The sequence below is a fragment of the Bombina bombina genome, chromosome 9, assembly GCF_027579735.1.
Source record: "Bombina bombina isolate aBomBom1 chromosome 9, aBomBom1.pri, whole genome shotgun sequence".
In the NCBI taxonomy this organism is placed as follows: domain Eukaryota; kingdom Metazoa; phylum Chordata; class Amphibia; order Anura; family Bombinatoridae; genus Bombina; species Bombina bombina.
The window spans coordinates 49,958,913-49,971,348 of record NC_069507.1 but is presented as its reverse complement, the minus strand read 5'-3'; the positions used below and the strand labels follow the sequence as shown (position 1 = coordinate 49,971,348).

Below are 12,436 nucleotides of genomic sequence, written 5' to 3'. Positions count from 1 at the left end.
TCTAAAAGAAACTAAACTGTAGAAACCCTGGCGCTGTTAAAAACAACTTAAATATGTAAATATCACCAGTATATCAGATTATATAGTCTAAAATCACAAAGAATCAATTGATGGAAAAACAGATCGCTATGAGAAATGTGGTATTTTCAGCATTAAAACAGCACCGCAGCCATTATAAGTCTTGTCGGTATAGGTGTACCGCAAGCCTTTTAGCCTGTAACGCAACGTCAGTACCGCACTCGTAAAAATGAAGTTTTTTTAATGGGATTCCCATTGTGCTGGTATTACGAGTTTTTCTGGGATGCTAAAAAGCTAGCATTACAGCCTATAACTTTAAGATCCGTACGGTCATCTAAAGTCAGTAGTTATGAGTTTTACGCTATAAAGCTGTAGCATAAAACTCATAACTAAAGTGTTAAAAAGTACACTAACACCAATAAACTACATATTAACCCCTAAACCGAGGCCCTCCCACACTATATTAAACCCTAATCTGCTGCCACTAATACAATTTATCAACCCCTATTCCGCCGCTCCCTGACATCGTCACCACTATACTAAAGTTATTAACCCCTAAACCGCCACCCTCCTGCATTGCAAACATTATTTAAATATTATTAACCCCTAATCTGCCGTCCACCCACATCGTCCCCAGTATACTAAAGTTATTAAGCCCTACACTGCCACCACTATAATAAACCTATTAACCCCTAAACCGCAAGCCCCCCACAATGAAATATAATAAATTAAACTATTAACCCCTGAACCGAAAGCCCCCCTAATGTTATATTAAAATTATAATTTTCCTATCTTAAATTAAAACTTACCTGTCAAATTAAAAAAAACTAAGTTTAAACTAACAATTAAACTAATATAATTATTAAACTAAAATTAAACTAACTACCAATTAAATAAACTAAACATTAAAAAAATCCTAACACTACTATAAAAAATTACAAAGTATCTAATTACAACAACAAAAAATACTAAGTTACAAAAAATAACAAACACTAAATTATGGGAAATAACAAATGAAATTATCCAAAATAAAAAAGAATTACATCTAATCTAATAGCCCTATCAAAATAAAAAAGCCCACGCAAAATAAAAAAAACCTAACCTACACTAAACTACCAATGGCCCTTAAAAGGGCCTTTTGTCGGGCAATGCCCTAAGTTAAACAGGGCAATGCCCTAAGTTAAACAGCTGTTTTACCTGGAAAAAAAACACAAAGACCCCACCCAACAGTAAAACCCACCACCCAACCAACACCCCAAAATAAAAAACCTAATTCTAAAAAAAACTAAGCTACCCATTGCCCTGAAAATGGCATTTGTATGGGCATTGCCATTAAAAAGGCATTTAGTTATTTTGCTGCCCAAACACTAAACTAAAAAAAAACACCCAAAAAACCCTTAAAAGAAGCCTAACACTAACCCCCGACAATCCACTTACAGTTTTTGAAGTCCCGCTTGAACGATCTTCATCCTGGCGGCATAGTCCTCATCCAGGAGGTGAGAAGTCTTCTTCCAGGTGACCTCTTCAATCTTCATCCCGGCGGCGAAGTCCTCATCCAATCAGCGAGAAGTCTTCATCCAGACAGTCTCTTCAATCTTCATCCAGGCAGCATCTTCTGGATCCTGGCAGAGTGGGTCCATCCTAAAGACATCTGGCGTGGAGCATCCTCTTCATATGGTCACTGCCGTACACTGAATCTCCAATGCAAGGAAGGCGATTCAAGATGGCATCCCTTGCATTCCTATTGGCTGAAAAATTTTAATCAGCCAATAGAAATTAGAGCTGCTAAAATCCTATTGGCTGATTCGAACAGCCTATAGGATTTAAGCAGGTCTTATTCTATAGTTTGATGAATCAGCCAATAGTATGAAAGCTGTTTAAATCCTATTGGCTGATTTGAACAGCCAATAGGATTTTAGCAGCTCTAATTCCTATTGGCTGATTAAAAATTTTCAGCCAATAGGAATGCAAGGGACGCCATCTTGAATTGCATTCCTTGCATTGAAGATTCAGTGTATGGTGGCGCCCATATAAAGAGGATGCTCCACACCGGATGTCTTCAGGATGGACCCGCTCCTCGTAGCCGGGATCAATATAGAAGATGCTTCCTGGATGAAGATTGAAGAGGCCCCCTGAATGAAGTCTTCTCGCCGATTGGATGAGGACTTCGCCATCTGGATGAAGACTTCTCGCCGCCTGGATGAGGACTTCACCACCGGGATGAAGATCGTTCAAGCGGGACTTCAAAAACTGTAAGTGGATTGTCAGGGGGTTAGTGTTAGGCTTTTTTGGGTGTTTTTTTTTAGATTAGGGTTTGGGCAGCAAAAGAGCTAAATGCCCTTTTAAGGGCAATTCCCATACAAATGCCATTTTCAGGGAAATGGTTTTTTAGATAGTTTTTTTTATTTTGTGGGTTTGGGGGTGTGTGTAATGTTAGTGGGTATTTGTATTTTTATTTCAGAAAAAGAGCTGATATCTTTAGGGCAATGCCCTACAAAAGGCCCTTTTAAGGGCCATTGGTAGTTTATACTAGATTATGTTTTTTTTAACAAAAGAGCTGTTTAATTTAGGGCCATGCCCTACAAAAGGCCCTTTTAAGGGCCCTTGGTAATTTATTCTAGATTAGGCTTTTTTTTTTTTTTTTTTTTTTTTTTTTTTTTTAAAGTGTATTAGAATAGGAATCATTTTAATTTTTTTGGATAATTTCGCTTGGTTTTTTATTTTGTAATGGTAGGTCTTTTTATTTTGTGTGTGATTTTAATGTTTTTTTTATTTTTTGTAATGTTAGGTCAGCTTAGGTTATTAATATTTTACAGGTAAGTTTGTATTTTTTAACTAGGTAGTTAGTAAATTGTTAATAACTATTTACTAACTAGTCTACCTTAGTTATATTGTAGCTAGCTTAGGTTTTATTTTACAGGTATGTATTTAGTTTTAAATAGATATTATTTAGTTAATAATTGTAAATTTAATTTAGATCTATTTTAATTATGTTACAGTTAGGGGGTGTTAGGGTTAGGTTTAGGATTAGGGTTAGGTTTAGGGCTAGGTTTGGGGTTAATATAGTTTAATTTAGATTTTTGCGATGTGGGGAGCTGGTGGCTTAGGGGTTAAAAGGTTTATTTAATAGCGGCGATGTCATGGAGCAGCGGAATAGGGATTAATAACTTTAATATAGTGCCAGCGATGCTGGGGTTTGGCAGAATAGGGGTTAATAACTTTAATATAGTGCCGGCAATGTTGGGGGGTGGAGGAATATGGGTTAATAACTTTAGTATAGTGGCGGCAATATCAGGAGCAGCAGATTAGGGGTTAATAGTTCTATTTAGGTGTGGGCGATATCGGGAGTGGCAGATTAGGGGTTAATAACTGTAGGCAGGCGTCGGTGATGTCGGGCATGGCAGATTAGTGGTGTTTAGACATGGGGTTTATGTCAGGGTGTTAGGCTAAAATGTATTATTTTTCCCATAGACATCAATGGGGTTGCGTTACGGAGCTTTTCTTTCCGCAATTGAAGGTGTTAGGCTTTTTTTTAGCCCGCTATGCCCATTGATGTCTATGGGGAAAACGTGCACAAGCACGTCAAAACACTGCTTGTTTTTGGTGCGGTATGGAGCTCAACACAAACATATCGCCCGCACAAGCCGGGTTTTGAAAAACTTGTAATGGCAGCGTTATAGGGGATTAAATAACACAACTTTTGTTGCGTTCGTTAATTTCCCTATAGTGCTCAAAACGCGTTATCTAGCTGAGTGTTAGCTAAAACCTAATTATTTAGATAATGCAGATCTAGCACGGTGTTAGTCAAAATCCGACCACAAGATTTCAGTAGCTCTCATTCTATGGGCTGCTGAATTTTTCAAAACAGCCAATAGAATGAAAGCTACTGAAATCCTATTGGCTGTTCAAATCAGCCAATAAGATTTCAGTAGCTCTCATCCTATTGGCTGATTTTCAAAATTTCAGCCAATAGGAGTTTAGGGTACCCCAATAAATATAGGGTACCTTGAATTCTTTCTTCAGTGTGCGGCGGTCGATTGCATGAAGAGGAACCTCCACGCCTTCACTGAGAACCGCCATCGCTAAGGAGCACCACTGCCACCGATGACTGCCGCCGAGGATCACCATTTCTGGAAAGACCACTCCGGACTTCTGAAAACGTGATTGCCTATTTGGGGCTTTAGTATTAGTTTTTTTGTTTTTTTTAAAAAAATACATTTTTTAACTTAGGGTTTTCTTGGGCACATGGAAAAAGAGCTGAATACCCTTTTAAGGGCGGTGAAAAAGAGCTAAATGCCCTTTTAATGGCAATGCCTATACAAATGTCCCTTCAGGGCAATGGGTAGATTAGGTTTATTAGTGTTAGTTTTTATTTTGGGGGGTTTGGTGGGTGGGGGGTTTTACTGTTAGGGGGGCTTTGTTTATTTTTAATGTAAAAGAGGTGTTTAACTTAGGGCAACGCCCTACAAAAAGCCCCTTTAAGGGCTATTGGTAGTTTAGCATTAGATTAGGGGGTGTTTTGATTTTGGGGGGGATTTTTTATTTTCATAGGGATTATGCTTATTTTTTTTATTTTGGATAAAGTGTTTATTATTTTTTGTAATGTTAGCCTTTTTTATTTTTTGTAATTAGATTAATCTAATGTAATCTATTTTTTATTTTTATTGTAATTAAGGGGTTAATTTAGGTTTTTTTATGTTAGGTTAGGAGGCTTAGTCATTAAATTATTTTGTTGCATTGTGGGTGTTGGCAGTGTAGGAGTTAATAGGTAAATTAGGTTTAATGCGTTGTGGGGGGGGTTGGAGGTTTAGGGGTTAATAGATGTATTAGGTAGTTTGCGATGTTGGGGTTTGCAGATTTATGGGTTAGTAATTTTATTAGGTAGTTGTTGTTTTTTTCTTAATACTTTGTGCAGGTGGTTAGTTTATTTTTTTCTTAATACTTTGTGCAGGTGGTTAGTTTATTTTTTTCTTAATACTTTGTACGGGCAGTTAGTTTATTTTTTTCTTAATACTTTGTGCAGGTGGTTAGTTTATTTTTTTCTTAATACTTTGTGCAGGTGGTTAGTTTATTTTTTTCTTAATACTTTGTACGGGCAGTTAGTTTATTTTTTTTAAATACTTATTGCGGGTGCTTAGGGGATTTTTTAATACTTATTGCGGTCAATATATTTTTTTTTTATATACTTATTGCGTGCGGTTAGGTGTTTTTTTCATACTTATTGCAGGAATTTTTTTTTTGTAATGCTCCGTTTGCCTTCGCTGCATCCCGGTGGATTCCAAAAATGGCAGGGTGGTGAAAGAATCCACCGAAAGTGGATTCTTTCACCACCCTGCCATTTTCGGAATCCACTTGGATGCAGCTTCACTGCATCCAGGTGAATTCTTTTGGCTGCCTCGAGCTGCCAACATTCCTTTGAGGATGTGTGCGCAACTGCCAACAGCTACGGAAATTACAAACGCAATTATTGTATAGATATTGATGTAATAGAATGTTCAGTGTTTACCCAGCTAATATGATTATTACAGTCTGCCAAAATACTATGATGTATTTATTTTTTTCATTTCAATTTGAGAGAATTCTTTGCTTTATAATTGTACACAATTAGATATTTAGACTTGCTTTATGCAGCATTGCTAATGTATGTGTATGGTATCTGATGTCTACTGTATGTACTGAAGATTTCCTTATGGTATGAATAACATGTGTAATACATATATCAATGTCTTCAATATTTCATTTTGTAGCATTGGAAGCACTTAAACAACAAGTAGAATCTATCAGTGGTCAGCTGAACATTATGCAGCAAAGCTTGTTGGCTCAGAAAAAAGGTTAGTGTACTTAAGTTTATTTTATTCCTTTTCTAGAGGTATAGTTTTGTATTATTGTATTTGGAAAACATTTTTGATAGGCAAAATAAAGTAACATACCCTGTGGGATATAAAGTCCAAACTTTAGTTCGGACAATTAGGGGCCTATTTAATTATCAAGTTGTCAACCGCAAATACGCTGGAATTCTGCAGCGTAATTGTGGAGAGCTTGATTCGCCTTATTTATCAAAGCCTACAGACTGGCAAAAGTAGAAATCTGAGACGTAACATACGATCTGCCAGTTTCAGTCCAACACAGATCGATGCTTACGTCACTACAGATGTTCTGAATGCAAATTTGGCACTATCTGAGTACTTTTGTTAGTTATCAAATAACTACCAGGTACGCTCGCCACTATTCTGGCCCAGAGTACCTGGTTTTCAATCCGCTGCCCTGAAGGCAGCGGATGCCATAGGAATCAATGGGAGTCTGAAAGCAGCGAAAGCTTATGTTCGCTGCTGCCCGATATCCCATTGATTTCTATGGGAGAATAAAAGTAATGTTTACACCTAACACCCTAACATGTACCCCGAGTCTAAACACCCCTAATCTGCCGTACCGCCACCACCTACGTTATTCTTACTAACCCCTAATCTGCCACCCCCGACACCGCCGCCACCTAAATAAATGTAATAACCCATAAACCCCTGGCCTCCCACATCACTACCACTTACTAAACCTATTAACCCCTAAAACGCCAGTCCCCCACATCGCCATAAACTAAATTAACCTATGAACCCCTAAACTTAACAACCCGCTAACTTTATATCAAATATTAACTCATTCCTATCTTAAAATAAATTTAAACTTACCTTTAGATTTAAAATAAACTATATTAAAGTATTAATGAACCTACCCGAACTATTATACTAAAATTACATTAAAGGACCAGTCAACACAGTAGATTTGCATAATCAACAAATGCAAGATAACAAGACAATGCAATAGCACTTAGTCTGAACTTCAAATCAGTAGAAGTTTTTTTTTCTGACAATTTTAAAAGTTATGTCTTTTTCCACTCCCCCTGTACCATGTGACAGCCATCAGCCAATCACAAATGCATACACGTACCATGTGACACCCATCAGCCAATCACAAATGCATACACGTACCGTGTGACAGCCATCAGCCATTCACAAATGCATACACACTTATTCTTGCACATGCTCAGTAGGAGCTGGTGACTCAAAAAGTTTAAATATAAAAAGACTGTGCACATTTAGTTAATGGAAGTAAATTGGAAAGTTGTTTAAAATGGCTGCTCTATCTGAATAATGAAAATTTAATTTTGATTGAGTGTCCCTTTAAACTATATTAAATTAATAATTAATCTACCCTAAATATTATACTAAATTACATTAAACTATATTAAACTAATAATAATTAATCTACCCTAACTTTTAAACTAAAATTACATTAAACAACCAATTAAATTATCTATATTATATATTTAAACACCTAACCCTACTCAAATAATTAAAATCTACACTAAAAAATTACTTAGTTACAAAAAAACTAACAACTAAGTTACAAAAAATAACAAATACTAAGTTACACGAAAAAATAAACACTAAGTTACAAAAAATAAAAAATAAATTATGAAAGATTTAAATATCTAAGAGCCCTAAGAAAATAAAAAAGCCCTCCCAAAACCTACAATAAACTACAAATAGCCCTTAAAAGGGCCTTTTTTGGGGCATTGCCCCAAAGAAATCAGCTATTTTACCAGTAAATAAAAAATACAAATACCCCCCCAACAGTAAAACCCACCACCCACACAACCAACCCCCCCAAATAAAAACCTAACTTAAAAAAACTAAGCTGCCCAATGCCCTTAAAGGGCATTTGGATGGGCATTGCCCTTAAAAGGGCATTTAGCTCTATTGCAGCCCAAAATCCCTAATCTAAAACTAAAACCCACCCAATAAACCCTTAAAAAATCCTAACACTAACCCCAAAAAATTCACTTACAGTTTTGAAGATCCGACATCCATCCTCCAAGAAGCCGGCAGAAGTCTTCCTCCAAGCCTGCAGAAGTCTTCACCCAGACGGCATCTTCTATCTTCATCCATCCGGCGCAGAGCGGCTCAATCTTCAAGACATCCAATGCAGAGCATCCTCTTCAATCGACGGCTTCTTCGGAAGGAAGGTTCCTTTAAATGACGTCATCCAAGATGGCGTCCCTTAGATTCCGATTGGCTGATAGAATTCTATCAGTCAATCGGAATTAAGGTTGAAAATATCATATTGGCTGTTGCAATCAGCCAATAGGATTGAGATCGCATTCTATTGGCTGATTGTAACAGCCAATAGAATGCAAGCTCAATCCTATTGGCTGATTGCAACAGCCAATAGGATTTTTTCAACCTTAATTCCGATTGGCTGATCGAATTCTATCAGTTAATCGAAATCTAAGGAACGCCATCTTGGATGACGTAATTTAAAGGAATCTTAATTCCGAAGAAGCCATCGATTGAAGAGGATGCTCCGAGTCGGATGTCTTGAAGATGGAGCCGCTCCGTGCCGGATGGATGAAGATGCCGTCTTTGTGAAGACTTCTGCGGGCTTGGAGGAAGACTTTGGTCACTTGGATGAAGACTTCTGCCGGCTTCTTGGAGGATGGATGTCGGATCTTCAAAACTGTAAGTGAATCTTTTGGGGTTAGTGTTAGGATTTTTTAAGGGTTTATTGGGTGGGTTTTAGTTTTAGATTAGGACTTTTGGGCTGCAATAGAGCTAAATTCCCTTTTAAGGGCAATGCCCATCCAAATGCCCTTTACAGGGCAATGGGGAGCTTAGGTTTTTTTAGTAAGGTTTTTATTTGGGGGGGTTGGTTGTGTGAGTGGTGGGTTTTACTGTTGGGGGGTATTTGTATTTTTTTTTACAGGTAAAAGAGCTGATTTCTTTGGGGCAATGCCCCGCAAAAGGCCCTTTTAAGGGCTATTTTTAGTCTATTGTAGGTTAGGGTTTTTTTTTTATTTTGGGGGGCTTTTTATTTTCATAGGGCTCATAGATTAGGTGTAATTAGTTTAAATCTTTGATAATCTCTTTTTTATTTTTTGTAACTTACGCCTAGATTTAGAGTTCTGCGTTAGCCATCAAAAGCAGCGTTAAGGGGTCCTAACGCTGCTTTTGGCCGCCCGCTGGTATTTAGAGTCGGCCAGGTAAGGGTGTACCGCTCACTTTCAAGCCGCGACTTTTCCATACCGCAGATCCCCTTACGCCATTTGCGTATCCTATCTTTTCAATGGGATCTTCCTAACGCCGGTATTTAGAGTCTTGACTGAAGTGAGCGTTACACCTCTACCGACAAGACTCCTAACGCCCATGGAAAGGTTGTAGTTAAGAGCTTTATGGGCTAACGCCAGTATATAAAGCTCTTAACTACAGTGCTCTAAAGTACATTAACACCCATAAACTACCTATGTACCCCTAAACTGAGATCCCCCCACATCGCCACCACTATAATAAATATTTTTAACCCCTAATCTGCCGACCGCACATCGCCGCCACCTACATTATCCCTATAAACCCCTAATCTGCTGCCCCTAACATCGCCAACGCCTACATAATATTGATTAACCCCTAATCTGCCCCCCCCCAACGTCGCCGCCACCTAACTTCAAGAATTAACCCCTAATCTGCCAACCGGACCTCGCCGCTACTATAATAAATGTCTAACCCTAACACCCCCCTATATTAAATATAATTTGAATCTAACGATATAAATTAACTCTTATTAACGAAAGTATTCCTATTTAAAACTAAATACTTACCTGTAAAATAAACCCTAATATAGCTACAATATAACGAATAATTATATTGTAGCTATTTTAGGATTTATATTTATTTTACAGGGAACTTTGTATTTATTTTAACTAGGTACAATAGCTATTAAATAGTTATTAACTATTTAATAGCTACCTAGTTAAAATAATTACAAAATTACCTGTAAAATAAATCCTAACCTAAGTTACAATTAAACCTAACACTACACTATCATTAAATTAATTAAATGAATTAGCTACCAATACCTACAATTAAATACAATTAAATAAACTAAACTAAATTACAAAAAAAACCACTAAATTACAGAAAATAAAAAAATATTACAAAAATTTTAAACTAATTAAACCTAATCTAAGCCCCCTTATAAAATAAAAAAAAACAAAATAATAAAAGTCCCTACCCTATTCTACATTACAAAGTAATCAGCTCTTTTACCAGCCCTTAAAAGGGCTGTTTGCGGGGCATGCCTCAAAGTAATCAGCTCTTTTGCCTGTAAAAAAAAATACAACCCCCCCAACATTAAAACCCACCACCCATATACCCCTACTCTAACCCACCCAAACCCCCCTTAAATAAACCTAACACTACCCCTCTGAAGATCTCCCTACCTTGAGTCGTCTTCACCCAGCCGGGCAGAAGTCTTCATCCGATGGGGCAGAAGAGGACATCCAGACCAGCAGAAGTCTTCATCCTATCCGGGCAGAAGAGGACATCCGTACTGGCAGACATCTTCATCCAAGCGGTATCTTCTATCTTCATCCATGCGGAGCGGAGACATCTTCTTCCCAGCCGGCGCGGATCCATTCTCTTCAACCGAAGCCTACTCGCCGAATGAAGGTTCCTTTAAATGACATCATCCAAGATGGCGTCCCTCTAATTCCGATTGGCTGATAGGATTCTATCAGCCAATCGGAATTAAGGTAGGAAAAATCTGATTGGCTGATTCAATCAGCCAATCAGATTCAAGTTCAATCCGATTGGCTGATCCAATCAGCCAATCAGATTGAGCTTACATTCTATTGGCTGATCGGAACAGCCAATAGAATGCAAGCTCAATCTGATTAACGCTGCTTTTTTTCAGCCCAAACTGCCCCATTGTTTCCTATGAGGGAATTGTGCACAAGCACGTTTTGCCAGCTTACCGCTACCGTAAGCAACGCTGGTATTGAGGGTTGAAGTGGCCGTAAATTCGGCTCAACGCTCCCTTTTTGGAGCCTAACGCAGCCATTCAGACAACTCTAAATACCAGCATTGTTTGGAAGGAGCGGTAGAATAAAAAGCTGCGTTAGCTACGTGGGTCTTTACCGACAAAACTCTAAATCTAGCTGATAGTGGGGGGGTTTTGTAACTTATTGTTTGTTATTTTTTGTAATTTAGTTGTTAGTTTTCGGTTACTTTGTCATTTTTAATTGTAGAATTAAATTATTTGAGTAGGGTTAGGTTTTTAAATATATAATATATTTAATTTAATTGTTAGTTTAATGTAATTTTAGTATAACAGGGTAGATTAATTATTAGCTTAATATAGTTTAATGTAATTTTAATATAACAGTTAGGGTAGATTAATTATTAGTTTAATATAGTTTAATGTAATTTAGTATAATAGTTAGGGTAGATTAATTATTAGTTTAATATAGTTTAATTTATTTTTAAAGGTAAGTTTAAATTTATTCTAAGATAGGGATGAGTTAATATTTAGTGTACAGTTAGCGGGTTGTTAGGTTTAGGGGTTAATAGCTTAATTTAGTTTATGGCAATGTGGGGGGCTGGCGGTTTAGGGGTTAATAACTTTATTTAGTTGCGGTGGTCTCCGGGAGCTGTGGGATAGGGGTTAATGACATAATGTAGGTGACGGCTGTGTAGGGGCAGCAGATTAGGGGTTAATAATATAATATAGGTGGCGGCGGTGTAGGGGGCAGCAGATTAGGGGTCAATAACATAATGTAGGTGGTGGCGGGCTCCGGGAGTGGTGGGATAGGGGTTAATAAGTTTATTAGAGTTGTGGTGGGCTCCGGGAGCGTCGGTTTAGGGGTTAATAACTTGATTTAGTTGCAGCAGGGTCGGGGAGCGGCAGGATAGGGGTTGAACAGTTTAGTATAGTGTGGGTGTTTAGTGGCAGTATACAAATAAAGCTGTCAAAAAGCCAAATAGCAGCGAGATCGATGACTGTTAGTTAACAACAGTCCGCTGCTCATTGCCCCGTACTTGGTGCACAGATTTTTGACAGCTTTTTTGTTAAATATGGAGAGTGTATTCAGGTCCGCGGCAGCGATGTTAGGCAATGTCAGGCAAGCGTATTGGTGCCATCGAATGCAGCAAAGTTGACGGCTTGATAAGTAGGCCCCTTAGAAATGACCCATGGCAGATAGCCTCAGTTAACTGAAAGGAGGAGAATAAGCAGAAGTAACAGGGCAAACTAAATAAATCACAATTCATTAGACATAATTATTGAGTATTTAAAACTCTACATAAAATAGTATTTTTATTTTAAGTTATATATAATATGAGCCTTTTCAGTTCTGCCTTGCAAACATAGGATATTCTTGTAAAATGACTCATACTTTTTTTTATAAAGAAATCATCCTACATCGGCTATGTCATAATATATAAGAAAAAATAATATTAAAAATAATATTATAGGAGTGTTATATTTTTATATATTGCAAACAGTGACTATAGAGTGTTACTTATTAGATTATCTTTAATGTATCTATTAATCATAGTTCATTAAGAGATATATAACTCACACCAGTGATGAC

At 37.4% G+C, this 12,436-nt stretch overlaps 1 protein-coding gene across 3 annotated transcripts in view; it reads left to right on the top strand.

Moving 5' to 3' along the window:
- The window catches only part of LOC128639867 (pulmonary surfactant-associated protein D), an 80,820-nt gene that overhangs the window by 32,451 nt on the left and 35,933 nt on the right, over positions 1 to 12,436 (top strand). For 2 of the 3 annotated variants that reach the window (XM_053692086.1, XM_053692083.1), the window contains exon 4: positions 5,766 to 5,849. The exons of the other annotated variant lie outside the window; for it this stretch is intronic. In XM_053692086.1, coding sequence (XP_053548061.1) covers positions 5,766 to 5,849 — 84 coding nt within the window. The remainder of the gene's footprint in view (positions 1 to 5,765; positions 5,850 to 12,436) is intronic. 3 annotated transcript variants of the gene reach the window in all.